The sequence below is a fragment of the Eptatretus burgeri genome, chromosome 12 (genome assembly GCF_056783735.1).
Source record: "Eptatretus burgeri isolate ZD-2024b chromosome 12, Ebu_testis_v1, whole genome shotgun sequence".
In the NCBI taxonomy this organism is placed as follows: Eukaryota; Metazoa; Chordata; class Myxini; order Myxiniformes; family Myxinidae; genus Eptatretus; species Eptatretus burgeri.
In genome coordinates, this window is record NC_140972.1 from 54,612,985 (window position 1) to 54,639,559 (window position 26,575).

The 26,575-nt window shown below is 39.8% G+C and overlaps 1 protein-coding gene across 5 annotated transcripts in view; it reads right to left on the minus strand.

Annotated features, from left to right (window-relative positions):
• HSPA12B (heat shock protein family A (Hsp70) member 12B) overlaps window positions 1–26,575 on the minus strand; it is a 113,875-nt gene that overhangs the window by 10,873 nt on the left and 76,427 nt on the right. For all 5 annotated transcript variants that reach the window (XM_085848010.1, XM_085848012.1, XM_085848014.1 and 2 more), the window contains 4 exons: window positions 11,078–11,170; window positions 10,756–10,860; window positions 2,678–2,936; window positions 1,899–2,002 (listed from right to left, as the gene is read on the minus strand). In XM_085848010.1, coding sequence (XP_085704136.1) covers window positions 1,899–2,002; window positions 2,678–2,936; window positions 10,756–10,860; window positions 11,078–11,170 — 561 coding nt within the window. The remainder of the gene's footprint in view (window positions 1–1,898; window positions 2,003–2,677; window positions 2,937–10,755; window positions 10,861–11,077; window positions 11,171–26,575) is intronic.

Consider the following 26,575-nt stretch of genomic DNA (forward strand, 5'->3'; position numbering starts at 1 on the left):
GTTTACATATTATTTTACACATCCTGCTTAGTTTAAATATTATGTATTTTACACATTATGCTTCGTTTAAATATTATGTATTTTACACATTATGCTTAGTTTACATATTACGTATTTTACACATTATGCTTAGTTTAAAGATTATGTATTTTACACATTATCCTTAGTTTAAATATTATGTATTTTACACATTATGCTTAGTTTAAATATTATGTATTTTACACATTATGCTTAGTTTACATATTATATATTTTACACATTATGCTTAGTTTACATATTATGTATTTTACCTATTATGTTTAGTTTACATATTATGTATATTACACATTATGCTTAGTTTACATATTATGGATATTAAACATTATGTTTAGTTTACATATTATGTATATTACACATTATGCTTAGTTTAAATATTATGTATTTTACACATTATGCTTAGTTTACATATTATGTATTTTACACATTTTGCTTAGTTTACATATTATGTATTTTACCTATTATGTTTAGTTTACATATTTTATATATTACACATTATGTTTAGTTTACATATGTATTTTACACATTATGCTTTGTTTACATATTATGTATTTTACACATTATGCTTAGTTTAATATTATGTATGGTTTACATATTATGTATATTACACATTATGTTTAGTTTACATATTAAGTATTTTACACATTATGCTTAGTTTACATATTATGTTCATTACACATTATGTTTAGTTTACATATTATGTATTTTACACATTATGTTTAGTTTACATACTATGTATTTTACACATTATGCTTAGTTTAAATATTATGTATTTCACACATTATGCTTAGTTTACATATTAAGTATTTTACACATTATGCTTAGTTTACATATTATGTATTTTACACATTATGCTTTGCTTAAATATTATGCATTTTACACATTATGCTTAGTTTACATATTATGTATTTTACACTCTATGCTTAGTTTACATATTATGTATTTTACCTATTGTTTAGTTTACATATTATGTATATTACACATTATGCTTAGTTTACATATTATGTATATTACACATTATGCTTAGTTTACATATTATGTACATTACACATTATGTTTAGTTTCCATATTATGTATTTTACACATTATGTTTAGTTTACATATTATGTATTTTACACATTATGTTTAGTTTACATATTATGTATTTTCAACATTATGTTTGGTTTACATATTATGTATTTTACACATTATGCTTAGTTTACATATTATGTATTTTACACATTATGCTTAGTTTACATATTATGTATTTTACCTATTATGTTTAGTTTATATATTATGTATATTACACATTATGCTTAGTTTAAATATTATGTATTTTACACATTATGCTTAGTTTACATATTATGTACATTACACATTATGTTTAGTTTACATATTATGTATTTTACACATTATGCTTAGTTTACATATTCTGTATTTTACACATTATGCTTAGTTTGCATATTATGTATTTTACATATTATGTTTAGTTTATATATTATGTATTTTACACATTATGTTTAGTTTACATATTAAGTATTTTACAGATTATGCTTAGTTTACATATTATATACACAAAATGGTGGAATTTATGGTGCACTTCCCCACTGACCCCCTAACGCCCAGATATTCCATTCAGCCTGGTTCTCTTCTCACCCCCTAATCTTATCTCCAAGCCTTCTCTCCCTTTTCTTCCCGATCCTCTCAATGCTCATTTTTTTTCCACCTATGATTTTCTCTTCTCTTACTTTTCTCAAAATAAACATGCCTCACCCTTCCACACTCTCCAACACTTCACATCCACTTCCTTTCATGATTTATGGACCAAATGTCCTTTTCTGTCTGAGTTTCCATTTATACTCCATTATAAATTCAATTCTAACCTATGGCCATAACAATCTTCTCAATTGTAGGCTGGAAGAGCTGATTCATTGCCTCAGCACTCATCCTCAGCATCCCCTGAGAAGACCACTTCACATATTCCACCCTGCAGTGCAAAAAGCATAATGTAAGCATTACTCTTTGTTACCAATATCTGTTATGTCAGTTGCCAAAGCAACCTCCTCTTTTATGATGCAACACCAGTCAGACATGGGTTTGAAATGCAAAAACAACAAAGCCCGGTGCAGAGAGCGAGGGAACATGAACAATAGAACCTTCTCTCAGTTTGAGTATCCCAGGTGAGTTGTGCATATATTTCACAGCATGATAAATGCATGTTCTCAGTTTAAATTAAAAGAACATTCTCATCAAACAAAGGCTTTTCTCATCACCAACATGAAAGAATGTTCATCACAAGAGGACACTGCAAATTACATCAATTTCCTTCTTTTTAAAGAAAGTAGTTGTCATGCATTCTGAATAAATTTGACTCCTTTGCGTGAAAAATGCTCCTGTAGAGATTCATTTTGAGACCGATGACGATAACTCTGCTAGGAATCAACACTTACGCAGATGATTCCTTCTTCATTTGGGAATGCGTGACATTAACACGAGTATGTCAGAATCCTACACAATGACTGCACATTAATTTAAATTCCCTATGTACTCGTACCATTGGAAAATAATATTAAAGGTGAGAATGAAAAGTTCAGCACAGTTTTATATGAACAAGCTTTTCAAATATCAACTCCCATATAATAAAGCATTTTCGATAACTCACGTGCTCTTCCGAAGTGCCGTTTCCACGCTATGGCCACAGACTTTCCTGTAATAATCAACAAATGAGAATGGCAGGGAGATGTTAAGTGAGTTGGTGCGATCAGGTGCAGCGGTGCGCTTGCGCGACTCAAAGGCAATTGTGAGGTCGACCCAAGCCGCAGGGCGGTTCCTCTTAAACTGAGCAATGAAACTGGCACCAAAGATGCGACAGAGCAGCTCCTCGAAGGCCTGGTCTATGGCCAGTGAGCCCCAAACACCGCCTGCAGGAACAGCATCAAGAAAGTTCAACACAAGATGCTGGGGTCCTTCCTGTCTTCGCTTGCAGAACATGAAGCAGTTCTCAACTTTAAGCCAAACCATCATTAGTAAAGGACAAGATTGCTTACACAGCTCGAGTTTCACCAGAGTTTGAAGAGTATTCTTCATGAGTAGGCTACAATAAGTTGTAAGCGATATTGAATATATAAGGGTGTTTAAAGTTGGATCTGAACTTTTGTTTTAATTCAGCTTGACAGGAAATAATCACCATACTGTGACAGCAGCAATATAAAAATTTCAACAGTCTTTGTGATTTAATTCATCAGAAATTTAATAATTATTCACCGCTCCACACAATTTGATATGTCACTCGCCGCCATCTTGATTTTGAACTCGTGCTCTAAAGAAGGAGACACTTGATGATGGATATTGGCTACCAACACCAAAAGGATAAATTCCCTTAAAAGGTATTAATCTACAATCGTCACTGACTTCTAACAACAAGAGTTCAGGTCAAATTATAACCACCCTCTTGCATTCCATTAATGAATTTAAAGTCTAAACATAGTCGGCCAACAAGAATTACTTTTGGCCCAATAATGGCATATCCATCCATCCATTGGGACCATACTCTCTGTAGAGCGTTGGTGCTGCCTAAGCAGTCTCCTTGGCTATTGGGCACAATCTCGGATGGATCACCACTCCGAAACAGGATACCAGATAGCTGGCACTCATTTTGCCAACCTCGGAAGGATGACGGGCAGAGTCAACCCCATCGGGCAGAGCCAATAAAACTAATGGCAGCTCAAAAAATATCATGGAATGTCTTCCAAAATGAGGATCGCTCCGCACAGTCTGCAATTAGTTAAATGTCGAACTGAGAAAGGTTCTGTATTGCTTTAGGCCTTAGGGTGTTGTTTCTTTTTTGAAACTTGCAAATCTAATCTAATCTAATCTTGCGTGTGACAAATTACTGCTCACAGGTCTAAGTCTAAGTTGGACACCTAAGTCAGAGCACTGTCTGTTAGTTTGGTGGATTTAGACCTTACACCCTTTAGACCCATAGCAGCTTTAGACCCCACAGACCCTCTAATCCTTCATCAAATTTCTGTCGGTGACACTCATTACCTCGGGCACCGAAGGTGGGCCGGAGGTTATGTTTTCACCCCTCTCTGTTTGTTTGCCTGTGAACAGGTTATCTCAAAAAATTGTGGATGAATTCGGATGAAACTTGGTGGATGGGTTTGTGTGTGTGTGTGTGTGTGTGTGTGTGTGTGTGTGTGTGTGTGTGTGTGTGTGTGTGTGTGTGTGTGTGTGTGTGTGTGTGTGTGTGTGTGTGTGTGTGTGTGTGTGTGTGTGTGTGTGTGTGTGTGTCAAGGCCGAATTGATTTGATTTTGGTGAAGATCCGAATCCATATCTGGATACGAGCATTAAAAAAAAAATTAGTCATTCTTTACCATTTAGAGATGGGGCCAAAAATGATATATAGCATGATATTTCAAAATTTTCTGGATGAGTTATGACAGAACTAGATGGATGAGTTGGTTATGAGACAAGAATAAGCAGATTAGATTTTAGTTCTGGTCCAGATCCAGATCCAGCCTATCAGTGGGATACAAAACATAAACTGTTCAGCCTGGCAGAGGTATGTGCTCGACCAAGTGTTGTTCTAGTTCACAATGTGATGAATAGTCTGATCTAGGTGACCAGAGTCACATGTTGGGCTATCTTTGAAATTCCATTTGTGGAGGTGGTGTGATGTCCTTGCCTGGAAACTGTGGATCCTGTTCAGTGCAGACCACTGTTTCTGGGGGACGTTGAAACCTGGAGGTTCTTCTGTCGGATCACTCACCAGTTCCTTGTTAGCAATGTTGTTGTCTGTCCAGAGATTGTGCCACTTGTCCTTTGTGTCAAACTTCACATCACTCAAAACATTTGCAGAGCCCCAGAAATGTTTGCTTGACTTGAGTCACACATTTGGTAAATTCTGCAGGTATTCATGAATTTGAAGCGCTGGGTTGGCTTTGATTCAGTCAAACTCTCTTAGCATCCTTGCCTTCTGGTGCACATCAGGGCGTGGGATGTTAGACAGGACTGGGAGCCATTGTACGGGTGTTGATTTCAGTGTACTGCTGATTATCCCCATCAGTGTTTTCAGGACAATGTCCAAGTGTTTTGTGTGGCTACTCTCTGCCCCATCAGGAGACCATTATTCGACTGCAGAATACACAAGAGCAGAGATATCATTGTGAAGAGTGCACGCACTTGTTCCCCAGCTGGTGCCTGCTAGTTTTCAGATGATGTTTGCCCTGGGGGTCAGAGGCTGCGATCAAGGGTGACTCCACAGTACTTAGGGAATGGTTTGTTCTTGACTGCTTTGCCACAAAAGGAAACCTGGAGTTTGCTGTTAGCCAGTCGGTTACTGAGATGGAAAGTGGTAACTCTTGTTTTAGTTGGGTTTGGGTGGAGGTGCCAGCAGATTATTTGCTCCATTACCTTTAAGTCTTGAGACAGGGTACCACTGAGATCTTCAAGGTTGACTTCTTGGGTAGTAAGGGCAAGATAATCTGCGTCAGAAAGCTTTCTGGAGGTGGTATAAGGCATGTCGCTCAAATACATGTTGAAGAGGATTGGAGCTAAGACAGACCATCATTCAGAATCTTTATGGAGCTTGTTTGCTCTTCGAGTGAATCCCTATATCTTCGATTGCAAAGCATGGAAGAAAGGAGATGCATTGTGGCTTGGCACTGGAAAAGTCTGGATGCTTTCAGCAGAAGATCATGTCGCCATACTGTATCATATGCTGATGAAAAGTCAATCCATGCAAATTAAATTAAACAATTTAACAATTATTATCTTTAAATAAATGCTTACAAAAAAAACAAAATCTATGATTCCTCATGAGATCTCATCAGATCTCAAGAAATATTTTTGTTGGAGTAATTTGGAATGCCTTATCAATAAGAAGAAAAAGTTTTGATTTTTTTTAAAAGACTTGAGTGGTGAAGTTTGTGACATGTTGAAGAGGATTGGAATCACAACTTTTTGTTCTAAATCACAATTCCAAAGCATAGATGTGTGTTTTCATCAAATAGTGTGTATTTTAGCTTGTATTCAGCAAAACACCACATTTTACACTGGGAACCTTATTCATTCAAAAATAATCTTATTTGCACAATATAAATGTTTTTAATGTAATGACTTTTTCAGACCATGTTTTTTGGTCTGAATCACAACTCCAAAGCAGAAATGCATGTTTTTCATCACATAGTGTGTATTTTAGCTTGTACGAAGCAAAACAACACATTTTACACTAGGAACCTTATTCATGCAAAAACAAAATTATTTGCCCAATCAAAGCGTTTTTAACACAATGACAGTTATGACACCCTTCATCATTCCAAATCACAATTCCAATACAGAAATGCATGTTTTCATGAAATAGTATGTGTTTTAACTTCAAATAAGCAAAACAACACCTTCTACACTGGGAACCTTATTCATGCAAAACATTCTTAATTGCCAAATCGAGGTGTTTTTAATGCATTGACTTGTTCTGACCCTGTTTTTTGTTCTGAATCACAATTCCAATGCAGAAACATAACATGTGTTTTCATCAAATAGTGTGTATTTTCACTTCTTTTCAGCAATACGACACATTGTATTGCTGTATTGCAATACGACACAACATAACATTGGGAACATTATTCATGCAAAAACAGTCATATTCCCCTCAAACAAGCATTTTTAACAACATAATGGCTTGTTCTGACCCTGTTTGTTTGTTCCAAATCACGACTCTAATGCAGAAACGTGTGATTTTCATGAAAGAGTGTGTATTTTAGGTTGTTCTCAGGAAAACAAAATATTTTATACAAGAAACCTAATTCTTCTAAAAACAATCAAATTTACCTAATACAAGTGTTTTTAGCAAAACACCACCTTGTTCTGAACACTCTTTTAGTTCCAAATCACTACTCCAATGCAGAAACGCTTGTTTTTCATCAAAATCGTGTGTATTTTAGATTGTTCTAAGCAAAACAATACATTTTACACAAGAAATCTTATTCATGCAAAAACGGTTTTATTTGCCAAAAACATGCGTTTTTGACATCACATTTGCTTGTTGTGACCCACGTTTTTGTTCTACACCATTATGCTAATGCAGGAACACGTGTTTGTTTTTTGTTTTTTATGAAATAGTTTGCATTTTAGCTTGCTCTCAGCAAAACAACACATTTTACACAAGAAGCCTTATTTGTGTAAAAACGGTTTTGTTTTCCTAAAACATGCGTTTTTCACAAATTAGCTTGTTCTGACCCTGTATTTTTGTTCCAAATCACTACTCTAATGCAGAAACGCTTGTTTTTCATCAAATAGTGTGCATCTTAAGGCGCTGTCACACCTTGACGATTTAGCCAGCGTATGCCAACTTATGAAAAATTTGTCTAAAACGCTGGCACACGTCGAATACGTTATGGGTAAGTTTTGTATACGTTAAGAGCACGCTGAAAAACACTGCCATACGTCGTTGTACGCTGGCTTTCATCGTTGTACTTTGCGGTTGTCCTCAAATTTTAGCATGCTTGAAGTTTTACGACGTATGCCAGCGTATGACTCACACGTTCCGCGACACTGGCCATAAGTTGTAGGCAAGTTATGCGATCATTGACACACGTCGACACACGTTACTTGTAAGTTACTCATAAGTTGAAACACATCGAGGTAATGATTAGCGTACCCGAAACTTATTTATAACCTATGAGTAACGTGTTGTAGGCACGTTACATGATCGTTGACACATGTCGAGGCACGTCACTTGTAAGTTACTCATAAGTCGAAACACGTTGAGTAATGCTTAGCGTACCCAAAACTTATTTCTAACCTATGAGTAATGTGCTTTGAACCTATGTGTAACGTACCTCCAACGCATATTGACGTATGTAGACGTATTTGATTGACGTCTTCCGGACGACCACAGAACTTACTGAACGTGTTTCTAATTTACACCTACCATATAATGGCGTATTGGCAGTGTTTAAAAAAAACAACAACAATAACTTCCGATATTTCATCACGTGCCGTTACGTCACATCCGATTGCCTCTTCAGTTTGCTCATTTCTTATTCTTAGTTCCTCCTCTGTGAATATTTTCTGTTTGAGGATATTGTCACATCGACGTCGAAACTTAAAAGCAAATGTCCGAATATGTTTTAAAATTCGTGATAGACTAAGAAAAATAATTAAAAAACAACAACAACAACAACAACAACAACAACGACTTCAAATAATTCGTCACGTGCCTTCACGAAGCTAAGGAGAAAAAAAATGTGCCTTGACGGAGAAAATAAGTTTCGGGTATGCTAAACATTATATTACCTCGACATGTTTCGACTTATGAGTAACTTACAAGGAACTTGTGTCGACGTGTGTCAACGATCGCATATCGTGCCTACAACTTATTGCCAGCATAGCGGAACGTGTGAGCCATACGGTCGGTGAGTACGTCGTAAAATTTTCAGCATGCTTGAAATTTCACGACGTACGAGACGTACCACGAAATATGACAGCATACTTCATCGTTTTTCAGCGTGCTCTTAATGTATACACAACTTACCCATAACGTATTCGACGTGTGCCAGATTGGTTCGGCAAATTTTTCATAGGTCGGCATACGCTGGCTAAATCATCAAGGTGTGACTGCGTGGTTGACACTTTCAATTTTCAGGCGGTTATGATTTAAATCGGCGTGCAGCAGGTTTTTAATAGGCTACGCCACGAGTTCGGCGGCGATACGTGCAGCGCGCTATGCCTAAGTTAAACTATCGCTGGGCATAGGTTGTGAACGACAACAAGCTAATCATTCGTTGGTATAAGTTATCTATAAGATAACGAAACGTTCTGTGCCCGTTACTAATATGTTATGCATACGACCAACACGTTATGAATACGACCAAAACTTTTTAAAAAAACATCAAAATTTCAGCGTACACCAACGTTTTACATATATTTTTATATGTTGCCGTATATGAGCCATACGGCGAGTACGTCGTAAAATTTTCAGCATGCTTGAAATTTCACGACGTACGAGACGTACCACGAAATAAGACAGCATACTTCATCGTTTTTCAGCGTGCTCTTAACGTATACACAACTTACCCATAACGTATTCGACGTGTGCCAGCTTGGTTCGGCAAATTTTTCATAGGTCGTCATACGCTGGCTAAATCGTCAAGGTGTGACAGCGCCTTTAGGTTGTTTTAAGGAAAACCAAATATTTCACACAAGAAACCTAATTCTTGCAAAAACGGTCGAATTTGCCTAAAGTGTTTTCAATAAATCACTAGCTTGTTCTGACCCTGTATTTTTGTTCAAAATTACGATTCTAATGGAGAAATGCATGTTTTTCATCAAATAGTGTATTTTAGCTTGTTCTGGGCAAAAGAAAACATTTTACACAACAAACCTTAATCATGCAAAAACGGTTTTTTATGCCTAAAGCAAGCCTTCTTAACAACACATTTGCTTGCTCTGACCCCCAATTTTGTTCTACATCACGATGCCAATGCAGAAAAACGTGTTTAAAAAAAAAAATCAAACAATGTGCATTTTAGTTTGCTTTAAGCAATACAACACATTTTACACTCGGAACCTTAATCAATGATAAACAGTCTTATTTTCCAAATATAAGCGTTTTTAAGACAATGACTTGTTCTGAGCCCGTTTTTTGTTCTAAATCCAAATTCCAATGCAGAAACACATGTTTTCATCAAATTGTGTGTACCGTAGCTTGTACGAAGCAAAACAACACATCTTACACAAGAACCTTGTTCATGCAGAAACAGACTAATTTTACTGAAACAAAAGTGTTTTTTTTTTTTTTAAAACACAGCTTGTTCTGACCCTGCTTTTTGTTCCAAATAACTTGTGTTTTTCATCAAATCGTGTGTATTTTAGATTGTACTGAGGAAAATGAAACGGAAGAACAAGAAGTAACCCGAAGAAGTAAAGAGCATAGATGGAGTCATCAGGAGGAACCTGGATAGGATTTGGGTTGCAGCTGCGACTCCACTACTCTCAAACCCATCCAAGTGCAGCCAATTGAGCCTTACAGAAAATCTCTGGAAGAATTCAGTTCTCCTTAGAGAGATAGATAATGAAAGGGGGGAATAGAGAGTAAAATATGAAAGAGAAGAAAAAGCAATAATTGGAATGAATAAAGAGAATGATGAAAAAATTAGAAAGAAATGTGAAAAGAATAAAGAACAAAGATGTCAGGAAAAACTCGGACATGTGGATTTCAAGAGTGACAAACCCAGGCTCAACAGGCTTCAACAGTCAAATAGTGTGTATTTTAGCTTGTACGAAGCAAAACAACACATGTTGCACTGGGAACCTTATTCATGCAAAAACAGTATAATTTGCCTATGCAATAGAAGCATTTTTACACAATGTCTTGTTCTGACACCGTTTTTGGTTCCAAATTCCAATGCATAAATGTGCGTTTTCATCAAATATTGTGTATTTTAGTTTGCAATAAGCAAAACAACACATTTTACACTGGGATCCTTATTCATGCAAAAACAATCTTCTCTCCCTCTCCCTTCTGACCCCTTTTTTGTTCTAAATCCCAATTCCAATGCAGACATGCATAGTTTTCATCAGATCGTGTGTATCTTAGCTTTTACTGAGCAAAACAAAGCATTTTACACTGAGAACCTTATTCATGCCAAAACAGTCGTATTTGCCCAATATAAGCATTTAAACACAATTACTTGTTCTTATCTATATGCCTGAGCTGAACAAGACCATAGATGTACCTGATGCTTTATGCAGCTCCTTCAAGGTGCCCTGTGGTTGCTCTATCTGGTGCACTGTAAGGTCCACGGTACCACCACCACAGTCAGCTACCAGATAGCGATCACCTACACTCGTGCACCATTTTGATATCCAAAAAGTACAATCATATGAAGAAAGTCAGTGTAAGCTCGCGCTTTGAAATCACCAAAACGTGTTGTATAACAATCAATAAATTTGTGAATCAATAACAGTGCAGTCGTGTAATGTCACCAAGATTCATTCTTTGGTCAATAAAGTTTCTTGGAAACGTCCCAACAGATTAAAATTGTTTGAAGTTCATACCTGTTTGAAGTTCAGACCAAATTTCCCCAATTGAGTTTTCCACCAGGAACATGCGGCTCTGAGCGTAGCGGGAGCGCCGGGAACCCTTTCGACCTGAAAACAGGTGTAAATGATGATGAGAAATACACCATCCACATACAGCACATATTTCTCATTCTGTCTCCGTTGTCTCCTTATCATTATGGTGCTTAATTTGTGTTGAATATGGTCGTGTTGGGTAGAAATCCTTGGCTTCTTCTGCTGGATCGATTTCTGCTACAGGCTAAAAAGACAAGTGTATGCGATAAGGAAATTATAATGCTGGTCGAGTACAATTGCTTTTTCTTGCATCTACATTTCCTCAAAAAGTATTTTTAACCTCCGCCATCGAAGATGGACGGAGGTTACTGTTTTCACCCCTGTCTGTTTGTTAACCTCCGCCATCGAAGATGGACGGAGGTTACTGTTTTCACCCCTGTCAGTTTGTTAACCTCCGCCATCGAAGATGGATGGAGGTTACTGTTTTCACCCGTCTGTTTGTTTGTGAACAGTATTACGGAAAAACTCCTGGACGGATTTAGACAAAACTTGGTGGGGGGATTAGGTATGATCCAAGGATCATGCCATTAGATTTTGGACTTGGTCCAAAAAAAAAAAAAAAATTTTGCAACTTTTTTTCAAAAAAATTTCGATTTTATTTGAAAAATATTTGAATTTTTTTTTTGCATTTCTACATGTTTTAAGTGATTTCCAACCCCCCCCCCCAAAAAAAAAATTGTTAGAGAAAAAAAAATTTGGCAACTTTTTTTTCAAAAAAATTTCAATTTTTTTGGGGGCATTTCTACATGCGCGTCGATCTAGTTTAGTTTATTGAATCGTGCTTCAGTAGAGTCTGATCCGTTTAGACCTACAATCAATAGGATATCAGGTTCACTTAAGTGACCCAGCAGTATTGGCGCAGGTTTTGCACTCTACCGAGTGCTCCCCCTCTAGTTTGTTTGTTTGTTTGTTTGTGAACAGTATTACGGAAAAACTCCTGGACGGATTTCGACGAAACTTGGTGGGGGATTAGGTATGGTCCAAGGATCATGCCATTCGATTTTGGACTTGGTCCAAAGTCCAATATGGCCGCTATGGTGGACATTTTGAAAAAATATTTGAATTTTTGTTTTTTCATTTCTACATGTTTTAAGTGATTTCCAACCCCCCAAAAAAATTTGTTAGAGAGAAAAAAAAAAGAAAATTTTGCAACTTTTTTTTCAAAATGTCGATTTTATTTGAAAAATATTTGATTTTTTTTTGCATTTCTACATGTTTTAAGTGATTTCCAACCCCCCACCACCCCAAAAAAAATTGTTAGAGAAACAAAATTTGCACCTTTTTAAAAAAAAAAAAATTTCGATATCATTTTTTTTGGCATTTCTACATGCGCGTCGATCTAGTTTAGTTTATTGAATCGTGGTTCAGTAGAATCTGATCCGTTTTGACCTACAATCAATAGGATATCAGGTTCACTTAAGTGACCCAGCAGTATTGGCAGCGGAGGTTTTGCACTATACCGAGTGCTCCCCCTCTAGTCAAATAAATATGTGATCACAAAAAAAAAAACACACACAAGCACACAGAATTATCAGATGCACAAAGCAATCCCATGGAATTATGGGAACACACAACAAAAAACGAAATTGATGCAGAAGTATGGAAAAATAAATCACACAGGGTGAAGCCAAGGGTGTAACCTCCATTTAGGTTGCCGTGCCAATAGAAAGGCACCACGGAAACATCGAAGTGTAACCCTGCTAGGCCGGTAGTCTACGTCAAGCAGCTATGGCTGTGTAAGAACTACAGCCCATTGGACCACGGAGTTGTCTGTGGTTTGCAGACTCAGTACCGGGTGTTCGGGAGAAACTTGAGTGCTTTCCCTTGTGGCAAGCCCCGAACCGCGGGCCGTAACAATATTATAAACACACACAACCACACTAATTGTATAGTTTCAGAGCTATTCCTGAAATACAATTTAAAGGATTACTGTAAGTGATAATAATTTCACAACATCCTCTATTCAACTTCATTTAAATTGTAAGTCTCAAAACATAGTTTCCTGAACTAAAGTAAGAACTTAACTTGCAACCTTAACTTATAAGCAATTGACGTGGTTTCCTGACTGTGCAGATCATTAACTAGGCACCGTTGTTCCTCGAGGTTTTTATCCTTTCAGACCAGAACCTCTCCAAACAGCAGATCCATAATCTTGGTCACAGATCCACATCAGGAGATCCACAACCTCATGCGGCCAGGCAGTCAGTCAATCCATCAATGCAACATCACTTATCAGACTTTACTCGCTGGAGGATTTAATGTATTATCACATAGTTCCCATCACACATTCCATTATATGATAATACATTAAATAATGCAGATATTATCTTCAATATATCATGTCCACCAATGAGAAAGACCTCCCCACTCACCTCCGAATCAAATTGTTATTCAAATATTCAAACAGATATTTATTAACGGTTTGTTTGCATGCTTCCTTTTCTCCCTCCAAGCAACCATTGAAATGGGTTCAAAATACACATGTATATATTTTTAATAATGTATTTGTATTTATAGAAACATCTCGCGAATTATATTTTTACTATTCGTATTGTATTTCACTTATTCTATTTGGTGTCGTTTTATTATCTTAAAGAAAACTTGGATTAATCTGCTTCCTGCCTGTGGTATGTGTGGATGTGGGATGGATCACGTGGTGTGGCAGCCATGTTGGAAAAACCAAAACACTTTGGACCTCTGTATCTCTGAAACGGCACAAAGGAAAAAAATTGAAATTTGGCACACGCAAGTACTCCTCATGGGGAATACGTGTGATTTTTATGACTTCATAATTGCATGTGCAGAACGCTACATCTGATCAGTATGAACGTTTTTGAGGGTCATCCAGGGATAAAATGGTCCACAGAAAAGAAAAGAAAGTGATGACGTCATCGGTCACGTGATTCGGCAGTCATATTGGATTGATGAAAAATATTAAATAATGTTTTCTCTGGAATCGCTCAATCAATTAACATGAAACGTCACAATTATGATCTAGTACGGATGAGGAATACATGTTTCAGATTTCAACTTGATCAGACGCATGGTTTGGCAGCCAGATTATTTACTTTTTTGATCTGGGTTCTTTTTTTTTTTTTGAATGAGGCTCAATTGGCTGTGCCTGGATGGGTTTGAGGGTAGAGGAGTAGCAGCTGAAATGCAAATCCTATTCAGGTTCCTCCTGATGATTTCATCTTTGCTTTTTGTTTCTTTGGGTTCCTTCTGATTACTGTAATGCAGGACTGTCTTCATTTGATTTGAAATAAGTTAATTTTAATCCCATTCTAAATTCAATTGAATAATAATTTTTTTTAAAACGTCATGGGTCAGGGTCAGGTGGCCAATCAAAGCGGGTTGCATCAAAGTGGGACATCTTGGTACCTGATCATCACTGCCAGCAGTAATAAAGTGGCAGTTCTAATTATGTCTTATAAATTATGCAACACACCAGTACACAAACACCACTCAAAATACACCACACAAAACTAGTCTTGGCGAGAGTCTGCAATCTCTGATTGCTCTTTTTGTTTCACCTGCAACCGTACCACAGAATAGCTTCTGAGGAATGTTGCTCTCAAAGAAAGGCATTTGTACAATGTGGAATGTAAATGTCGTTTATCAAATAATTTGCTGTGAAATTTATTATTATTGATATCAATTTGTAATTCTAAAAATGAAAGTGAAGTGTGTTTGTTTTTTCTTTTATATTTTGAGTTATTTTGGATATCTTTTCAAATGTTTAATTTTCAAATTCAAATGTTAAACGAGAGAGTTTATAAAATACTTTACCCCATGTAGTCTTGAGCAGCAAGGACATTGGTGGCTTCTGCAAGTGACAAATTTGGTCATGGGGATGTAAAATGCCATCATATTTTGTACAAGTGCTGCTAAATGGAAAGGTTTTGAAAGTGCCAAAAAGGCGATTTGTGTTCTACATTGTTCAAGTATATTATTCAATTGAAATAAAAGAGATTTTAATTGTTGGAGAAAAAAACATCGGAAGATTACCACCATTGATGCAGCCTCTTTTACACCACCTTATTTAACATGTTACTTAATTATTTGTGCCTGTTGTTTGTTTCCTTTTTAACATCCTTAAAAACAGAAAGTTTGGAATTTCATGTTTGGAATGATTTTCAATTTTGTTTGACTGTCAGACATCAGACAGGGTAAATAAATCATCTCACTCCTCTCTCTGCCTGGTGTTGGCTTAATGGTGAGGGTGGTGGGCTTGGGATCCTAGGATCCTCTGTTCAAATCCCCCTTGGCTGTTGAATTAATACCAGGTGGGGTTGACTGCCTGTCATCCTTCCGAGATCAGCAAAATGAGTGCCAGCTTGCTGGTATCCTGTGTTGGAGCGGAAACCTATCCAGGATTGTGCTCAATAGCCAAGAAGACTGCTTAGGCAGAACCAACGCTCTGCACAGAGTGTGGTCCCAATGGATGGATGGACTCCTCACTGCACATGCACGATGGTGACAAATTCAGAGCCAAAGTAATGAAAAACTACAGGTTTGTTTTCCAATTGATGTTTAAAATACATTCAATTGAAATGAAGTGGTTCCTTGAACATAAGCTGACATTTGTTGACAGACAGACAGATAGACAGACAAAGTGAACCAATTCCTTAACCCCACTTTTTGCTTCACATGCGTGGGGTAAAAAGAGGGTGATCAATCATAATGTTCACCAATAAGGATAGTGCAGGGCGTTTGTTACCACGAGATGGCAGTAAAACAAAGGGTTCTTTCCATGGTCCAAGTTGATCGATGACAATGCAGTCACTGTTACTGAGCAAACAGATGGTCGTTTTGAAGTAACTTTTTATTTGCTAATCGCTTGCTAATCTGGCCAAGTGAGGCCACAGCTCCCTCATTGGGGAAGTTTATTGCATTCAGATCCCCAAACCCACCCCACCACCCTCTCCTGCCATCCCAAACCCACCATGGCCTGCTCAGGGGGATATTCCCCAACAATATACATCATTGTCTGTCTGCACTTGTCTACATTATATTTACAGTACTCACGCATAACCATTAATAATTCAAGCACGAATTGATAAAAATTAAAAAGCTATTATTTTGTAGAAAAATACAACAAAACATGATTACACAGCAGGCATAAAATAAGTGTTCATTTTTTCCATCCCACCTACCTGAGTCTTCTCAAATTTAATTGAAAGAGTACTGCAGGGAGGGGTGGAGTTGGCATTGTTCTGTACATCAAGCGGTATTGATTGTGATCACAAATATCTTTAATCGATTAAGTAATTCCACTTCAATCCTTAAGTTTTTTGAGCTGACTTGTTTGGCTCGTTCTCATCTCAGCGCTTAGTTCATGATCCATTTTCAAACTCTATTTGCGATGTTTATTTGTGTATTGTCTGTGGATGCCTGCAATTCATGTGAAAGTACAGGTGTCCCCAAATTACTGTTCCAAATATAAATCGTGATAAAAGAGAAATTAAATGGGATACAATGATGCAGTTTGCTGAATTTGAAAGGGCATTTCTCAAAGTTTTATCAAATTTTTTGTTTCATTTTGACATGTTTCCAGTGACACATTATATCACATGTACTGCAAATGGTGTCCCCACAAGAAAAAGCATAGTGTGTTGTCTGGTTTATAGAGCCAAAATCAGCTACACAGGATCAACAAAGTTTCAGGACAACCTGTGGAAGGCAGCCACCATCGAGAAAAACGATTCGTGAGTGGAACAAAAAGTTTATGGAGACTGGTACTGTAGCATCCTGCAGAGAAAGGAGGAAGGCCAGCCAGGTGCAAGTGGTGAGAAAGTTGAACATGTTTGCGAGTCATTCAAACGCAGTCCCGCAGTTCCCTTAAGTCCTATTTGGATTGGATGATGATCTTGAGAAATCTTGAAAATAAAACATTGATAAATGCTCTTTCACGTGCAGTGAACCGCATCATTGTATCCCATTTCAATATTTTTTTTATTACCGTATGAATTTGGAATGGCAATTTGCAGATACTCTGTACATTGATGTTTCTGAAGTCTATGTGATGGAGACTTTTACAAGCTCCTCTGTGAGCTTCAGGTGACCGGAAAAGAAGAAAAAAAAAACCTTCATGATTTAGATCATTTGTGCTTAAAGAAATCTTTCAAATTTGTGACCATCTATTTATTATGTACCCACTAGGATAGCGGATAAATTGGGAAAAGGAAGAGAAGGGAGGAGAGGAGGATAAGTATAAATTCCACCACGAGTATTTTCTCAATGTAAGGAAAAATAAATAAATACATGAGGGAGAAAGGATGGTATGGGTGGGGGTGGGGATAAAAGGTAAAATTGGTAATTAAGAAGAGATTGGAGTAAGAGGAGGAAATGGCATGTGTAAGGCTAACGAGAAGGTGAAGTGTCCCCTTTTCAATCCCCTCCCTCCAAATCATTTCAGTTACATGTAAGAATGTTTTTTTTTTTTTTAAGTTTGATGATCAAGTAATTGAGATCTGTGCTGAACTGAAAGCAACCCGATATTTTAATTATTCATTTTTATCGACAAGGTTCATGTCATGCTGTAATGCCCATATTTTATTCAGCCTCATCGTCATTTTGTCTCAAGGTCCAACTAACATTCCGTGTGAGTTTTTATTTTAAAAAAATTGGTAATAAAGAATGACAATGGTTGAAGATTGTAATGATTTTTGTGAATTCTTTGAAAACCCATGTCTGAGTAAAATTTATCGACATCAATGATTCCCACATGTCGAATGCACGGGTATCAAATGTTTGAGCAAAATTTTCCACAGTTTGGAAGAACGAAGCAAATACTTTAGCCTTTTTGGCTACGCTCAAAGACCATCTGCTTTTTGAGAAGCACAGATCCCGATCATTTTGAGATTTACAAGGTTACAATGATTGTTCCAAGCATGGAAGAATGGTTAGTAACATATGAGGGATGTCAAAAATAGTTATACAAATAACATACTGTACTCCCAACCCATCCATCCATTAGTACCATACTCTGAACAGAGCAGCTGTGCTACCAAAGCAGTCTCCTGGGATATTGGGCACAATCCTGGATAGGTCACCACTCTGACACAGGATACTCAAATAGCTCAATCATCCCAACAAGCTGGTACTCATTTTGCCAACCTCAGAAGGATGACAGACTGAATCAACCCCACCTGGTATTAATTCAATGGCTAAGCAGGATTTGAATTCAGGACCAAAGGATCACAAGCCCACCAACATTATCATTAAGCCAACACCAGGCTTTTATGTACTCACAATCTTCCATACCAATAAATGTGTGCGTGTGTGCATGTGTGTGTGCGTGTGCATGTGTGTGTGTGAGCGTTTCTCCTCCATAACTTCAAAACCATGAAACCTATCAGCCTGGAACTTTGCATGCATACGAAGAAAACTCCAAGGAAGTGCGTGAGTGATACTTGGTGTTTGGGTTAATTAAAACACTCCTTTTGAAGATAATTAAGAGCCTTATTTAATTATATCCTTCATCAGGCGACCCTCTGCTACCTCGCTCTCTGAGGGTCTAAAGGCATGTTCTCGGTAACCTTGTTGGGGTCTGAAGCCGCCTTGTTTTTTTGGCCTGCTCAACCCCGCCTTGATTTGGAACAGGCCACAACGATTTCTAAATGATAAAGTTGTTTTTTTTATTTTCCTCACTCATCTATCTATAATTCCAGCAATGTGTGTGTGTGTGTGTCTGTGTGTGTCTGTGTGTGTCTGTGTGTGTCTGTGTGTGTCTGTGTGTGTCTGTGTGTGTCTGTGACCGCTGTTTCTCGCCAACCGCTGGTCCGATCTAAATGAAACTTGCCAGGTATATTGCTGGGGCCCTGAGGATGTGCCTTTTCAAGGTTTGATATTAATCGGACAAGTGCTTCCCAAGTTATGGCCATTTATTTACCAAACCAATGGCAAGACACGTTGTTGCGTGGGCGTGGCGATGGGGGAAGGGAAGCTCAGCCGCGTTCCCCATTTCAGGTTACAACGTACGGACTTCCGGAGAGTGACGACTTCGTGTATTCCAATAATTTCTCGATTTCTTATGCGCATTTATAGATAAACACAATGCCGCAAGTTATGATCGTTTTCATATGAGATGGTGCATAAATTTCGGTAACATCAGAGTGCTGGTGTGCTCCGAACCAGGAAGTAATTTTTTTCTCTCTTCTCTTCTCTTTTTGTTTTTCCTTGCGATGACATTGCGAAAAGGTAAAATACGTTGGCGCTAATTGAATAATTGGCCATTAAAACCTAAATTGCGAATCATCATAACTGTGATATGCGAACTTCCACGCCACGCACGTACGGGCATACGAGAGCGAAGAAATGGCCTGTGTGGTTGTTGTTTGTTGCTCGCGGTTGGAATATTTATTTGTTAATTTTTTTTTTTACGGGTACATGCTAGTATTATCAAATGCCTGTTCATCATAGCAATGAATCATTGTACACATCACTTTTGTAATTTCAATACTTTTCAAATTAGGAAGTTGGAGTGATTTCATGCATTATATGGTAGGATTTTCCATGATATACTCTCAACGACTAATTAAAGTATATCGTTATTATTATTATTTCAAAATATTATGTAACAATAGTATCGATATATTATATGTATGTGTATATATATATATACATATATATATATATATATATATATATATATATATATATATATATATATATATATATATATATATATATATATATATATATATATATATATATATATATTCTTCTTCTTCTTTCGGCTGCTCCCATTAGGGGTCGCCACAGCGGATCATCTGTATGATCCACATAGTGATTTGGCACAGGTTTTACGCCGGATGCCCTTCCTGACGCAACCCTGGTCGCCTCTTACGACACAGGGATATGGTACACCTATTTTAACCGGGGTATACACCGGCCCAGTATACTGGTACTCATTTCGCCGACCTCGGAAGGATGACAGGCTGAGTCAACCCCCTGGTGTATTAATTCAGTGGCCCAACGGGGCTTGAACTCAGGACCTTTTGGATCCCAAGCCGCTGCCCTAATCACTGCGCCAACACCAGGCACATATATATATATATATATATATATATATATATATATATATATATATATATATATATATATATATATATATATATGTATTATCTGTAATATTTATTTCACGGGCAATTGAACCTTGCAATGTCTCCAGCTGCAACTGGGTTGTTCTACATGCCCCGGTAAGAATAGGTATACTATATCCCTGTGTGTCGTAAGAGGCGACCAGGGTTGCGTCAGGAAGGGCATCCGGCGTAAAAACCTATGCCAAATCATTATGCGGACAAGAAAACGAATTTCCATACCGGATTGGTCGAGGCCCGGGTTACCAACGACCGCCACCGGTACCGGTGGTCAGCAGGGTACCAGTGGAAATTGTGCTACTGCTGGGCGAAGGAGGAGAAGGAGACGGGGAAGGCGAGTCCGGAGGCAGTGGGAGAGGAGGAAGGGTAGAAGTGTGCAGGTAAGAGTTGGAACTCTGAATGTTGGGACGATGACTGGCAAAGGGTGAGAGTTGGCTGATATGATGGAGAGAAGAAAGGTGGACATACTGTGTGTACAAGAGACCAAGTGGATGGGGAGTAAGGCTAGGAGCATTGGAGGTGGTTTCAAACTGTTCTACCATGGTGTGGATGGGAGGAGAAATGGTGTCGGGGTAATCCTGAAGGAAGATTATGTCAAGAGGGTATTGGAGGTGAGGAGAGTGTCTGACCGAGTGATGAGTGTGAAGTTGGAAATTGAAGGGGTGATGATGAATGTCAGTGCATATGCCCCACATATGGGGTGTGAGATGGAGTATGAAGAAGATTTCTGGGGTGAGTTAGATGAAGTGGTGGAGAGTGTATCCAAGGATGAAAGAGTGGTGATTGGAGCAGATTTCAATGGGCATGTTGGGGAAGGGAATAAAGAGGATGAGGAGGTGATGGGGAGGTACGGTCTCAACAAGAGAAATGTGGAAGGGCAAATGGTGGTGGAGTTTGCAAAAAGAATGGAAATGGCAGTGGTAAATACGTATTTCAAGAAGAAGGAGGAACACAGGGTGACATACAAGAGTGGAGGAAAGTGCACACAGGTGGATTACATCTTAAGCAGGAGATGCAACCTGAAAGAGATTAGTGACTGTAAGGTGGTGACAGGGGAGAGTGTAGCTCGACAGCATCGATTGGTGGTCTGTAGGATGACTTTAGAGGTGAGGTTGAGGAAGAGAGTGAGGGCTGAACCAAGGACCAGATGGTGGAAGCTGAAGGAGGAAGACTGTTGCGTGAAATTTAGGGAGGAGGTGAGACAGGCGTTGGATGGTGGTAAAGATGGGTGGGATGATTGGGCAATGACAGCAGAAGTTGTGAGGGAGATAGCTAGGAAGGTACTTGGTGTGACATATGGACAGAGGAAGGAAGATAAGGAGACTTGGTGGTGGAATGAGGAAGTACAGGAAAGTATAAGGAAGAAGGGGTTGGCGAAAAAGAAGTGGGATAGTCAGAGAGATGAAGAAAGTAGACAGGAGTACAAGGAGTGGCGGCGAAAGGCAAAAAGAGAGGTGGCAAAGGCCAAGGAAAAGGCATATGACGAGCTGTATGAGAAGTTGGGTACAAAAGAAGGGGAAAAGGATTTATACCGATTGGCAAGACAGAGGGACCGAGCTGGGAAGGATGTGCTGCAGGTGAGGGTGATAAAGGACGCAATGGGAATGTGCTGACGAGCGAGGAGAGTGTGTTGAGAAGGTGGATGGAGTACTTTGAGGAGCTGATGAATGAAGAAAATGAGAGAGAGAGAGAGAGAGAGAGAGAAGGTTGGAAGAGGTGGAGATAGTGAATCTGGAAGTGGGGTGGATCAGTAAGGATGAAGTGAGGACTGCTATGAAGAAGATGAAAAGTGGAAAGGCGGTTGGCCCAGATGGTATACCAGTGGAGGCATGGAAGTGCTTAGGAGAGATGGCAGTGGGGTTGTTAACCAGATTGTTTCATGAAGTCTTGGAAAGTGAGAGGATGCCGGAGGAGTGGAGATTAAGTGTACTGGTTCCGATTTTCAAGAATAAGGGTGGTGTGCAGAGCTGTGGAAATTACAGAGGGATAAAGTTGTTAAGCCACACCATGAAGTTGTGGGAAAGAGTAGTGGAAGCTAGGTTGAGAGGAGAGGTGACGATCTGTGAGCAGCAATATGGGTTTATGCCAGGAAAGAGCACCACTGATGCAATGTTTGCTTTGAGAATGTTGATGGAGAAGTATAGGGAAGGCCAGATGGAGTTACATTGTGTGTTTGTGGATTTAGAGAAAGCTTATGATAGGGTGCCAAGAGAGGAGTTGTGGTATTGTATGAGGAAGTCGGGAGTGGTGGAGAAGTATGTGAGGATCGTGCAGGATATGTATGAGGACAGTGTGACAGCGGTGAGGTGTGCGGTCGGAATGACGGACCGGTTTCAGGTAAAAGTGGGATTGCACCAAGGATCGACTCTGAGCCCTTTCCTGTTTGCAATGGTGATTGACAGGTTGACGGACGAGATCAGACTGGAGTCCCCATGGACAATGATGTTCGCAGATGACATCATGATCTGTAGGGATAGTAGGGAGCTGGCTGAGGCGAGCCTCGAGCGGTGGAGGTACGCACTGGAGAGAAGGGGAATGATAGTCAGTCAGAGTAAGACGGAGTACATGTGCGTAAATGAGAGGGAGGGTGGTGGTATGGTGCGGTTGCAAGGAGTTGAAGTGGGGAAGGTGGATTGGTTTAAATACTTGGGATCAACTGTCCAAAGTAATGGAGAGTGTGGGAGAGAAGTGAAAAAGAGAGTGCAGGCAGGATGGAGTGGTTGGAGAAGAGTTGCAGGAGTGATTTGTGACAGAAGGATAGCTGCAAGAGTGAAGGGGAAAGTATATAAGACGGTAGTGAGACCAGCTATGTTGTATGGTTTGGAGGCGGTGGCACTAACAATAAGACAGGAAGCGGAGCTGGAGGTGGCAGAGTTAAAGATGCTGCGAATCTCGTTGGGAGTGACGAGGATGGAGAGGATAAGAAATGAGTATATTAGAGGGACAGCGCAGGTAGGACGGTTTGGAGACAAAGTGATAGAGGCGAGATTGAGATGGTTTGGACATGTGCACAGGAGGGAAGCGGAGTATATCGGGAGAAGGATGTTGAAGATGGAGCCGCCAGGCAGGAGGAGAAGAGGAAGGCCAAAGAAGAGGTTCATGGATACGGTGAGGGCGGACATGCGGGTGGTTGGAGTGTCAATGGAAGATGTGGAGGATAGAGCGAAATGGAGACGGTTGATCCACTGTGGCGACCCCTAACTGGAGCAAACCGAAAGAGGATCAAGAAGATATATATATATATATATATATATATATATATATATATATATATATATATATATATATATATATATATATATATATATATATATATATATATAATTTCAAAATATTGTTTCAGTTTTTAAGCTCAGATATCATCCAGACTAAATAAATATCAAGATTTGTACTGAAATCTGATAATTTAAAGAAATAAAAAGAAGTGAATACTTTGATATCGCGTGGCTGGGGGAAGTAAAAGGTTAAGAATGATTAAACAATTTTGCAGTTATAAAAACTGCAGTTTGCAGCCAACGTGTGGCCCTAAATGGAGTTCTTTCATCCCCTCTTCCTGTGCAGGCTGGAGTTCCTCAAGGTAGCGTTCTGGGCCCTGTTCGTTTTCTGGTTTTCATCAATGATCTCTCGGACTCTCTGGAAAATCCTCTATTTCTCTTTGCCGATGACTCCACCCTCTGCCGTACCATCTGTCATCCCTCCGACCGGCAAGCAGCAGCTTCTTCGCTCACTGCAGATCTGGATAAAATCACAAACTGGTCCAACACGTGGAACATGTCTTTCAATCCACACAAATCTCACACTCTCACTATGTCTCTTCGAAAGGACCGTTTACAAAACCCCCCCATCCACTTTCTCAACAATCCTCTGGAAGAAGTCTTTTCTTTCAAGCTTCTGGGTCTCACTATCTGCCATGACCTTTCCTGGGAAAGTCACATTTCCAACCTTGCCTCAAAAGCCAGTCGCCGACTGGGAATCCTCCGTCGTGCAAAGTCCTTCCTCGGCCCTCTTGAGCTCCTGACTACTTACAAAGCTTTTGTCCGTAGCCTGATGGAGTACTGCTCTCCCCTCTGGGCTGGTGCTCCTGCCTCCCACCTTTCTCGACTTCACGCTGTCGAAACCAGGGCTTTTAAGATCATTGGCATCTCCCGCAATGAAGCTGAGTCTTTGGGCCTCTCACTCAATCACCGCAGGTTGGTCGGTGGTCTTTCTGTCTTCTACCGACTCCTCTCCAGCCTTGCCCCCCCCTGCTCTCTGCAATTTGTCCCCACCACATTTCCACAGGGCGCTCAAGGTCCGCCAACAACCCCCTTCTGGTAAAACTACCAAAATCACGAATCACTGCTCATCTTCACTCTTTCATTCCTCTTTTTTCCCGCCTTTGGAATAAACTTCCTCACTCTATTCTTTCCCATTCTTCCCTCCAGGCTTTCAAAACAGCTGTTCACCACCACCTCTTATCTTCCCCCATCCAAATCCTCGATCTTTTCTACCCCCGATAATCCACCCAAGCCCACTTCCTTCAATTCTCCTGCTTTCCTTCCTGAAAGTCCCTGTAATGTCCATCTTCTCCTCGCCATGTTCCCCGTCCCATCCCCATCCCTCTCCCTTCCACAGTTCACCTGTGTCTGTTCCCCAATGTTTTGTCCCTTCCACTCCCGCCCCTCTTGTCTCATGCCTCCTTGCTGTGAGTTGTGTTAGCTCTCATACGAGCCTCGACCAATGTATACAAAAAAAAAAAAAAAAAAAATTTAAATGTAGACACGGTGAATTCGCATGCATGATGGGAAGAGTTGTGACATTGGACAAATTTATATTTATAGCCCTCAGATCAAAGGGACGTACGCGGCCATAAGTGTGACAGAAGACGTGACAGAAGACACAGAACAGAATAGCCAATTACATAACAGCACGATGTCGCCGTGCTGTAATAACCACTTTTGTCACCAAAAAAGAGGAAGAAATCACCTCCACAAGACGTTTTAGAAACACTTCTGGTGAAAAACAATGAAGAACGAGAGTTACAACGCTGCACGTTAACAACTAACGGAACAGGAAGATGATCACTTCCTGCTCAGAAAATCAACTTCCGGCGTCACACAGAAAACGATTCAGCACAAAAAACGTGGCTCTTCCACATTAACCCCGCCCACAATCCACCCGGCAATCTTCGCCCACAATCCACCCGGCAATCTCCGCCCACAATACACCCGGCAATCTCCGTCCACAATACACCCGGCAATCTCCGTCCACAATACATCCGGCAATCTCCGTCCACAATACACCCGGCAATCTCCTCCACAATACACCCGGCAATCTCCGTCCACAATACACCCGGCAATCTCCTCCACAATACACCCGGCAATCTCCGTCCACAATACACCCGGCAATCTCCGCCCACAATACACCCGGCAATCTCCGCCCACAACACACCCGGCAATCTCCGCCCACAACACAACCGGCAATCTCTGCCCACAATCCACCCGGCAATCTCCGCCCACAATACACCCGGCAATCTCTGCCCACAATACACCCGGCAATCTCCGCCCACAATCCACCCGGCAATCTCCGCCCACAATACACCCGGCAATCTCTGCCCACAATACACCCGGCAATCTCCGCCCACAATACACCCGGCAATCTCCGCCCACAATACACCCGGCAATCTCCGCCCACAATACACCCGGCAATCTCTGCCCACAATACACCCGGCAATCTCCGCCCACAATACACCCGGCAATCTCCGCCCACAATACACCCGGCAATCTCCGCCCACAATACACCCGGCAATCTCCGCCCACAATACACCTGGCAATCTCCGCTCACAATACACCCGGCAATCTACGCCCACAATACACCCGGCAATCTCCGCCCACAATCCACCTGGCAATCTCCGCCCACAATACACCCGGCAATCTCCGCCCACATCACACCCAACATAAGTGTGACAGAACACACAGGACAGAATAGCCAATTTTATAACAGCGCGATGTCGCCGTGCTGTAACTAAGCCGATATATCTATTCACTTTAAGCAAGCAAGGCTATGTTTCCTCCTTCTCCATACATACACAAGAAAATGTGAAATATCCAAAGCATTAAACTTATGTTTTTCTCTTGTTTGGAGAATTTTATTGAGTGAAGAAAAATTTTACAACATACTAAAATTAACCAGCTTCATTGAGCAGTATGATTAAATACATTCACCTTGTGACTTCCCCAGAGGGACTTCCTATCCATTGCGTGTTCCAGATCTGTGTCAATATTTTCGGAGGTTTCATAAGGTGCTCTACAGGGAATCGCAGCAAACCTGGTGAAAA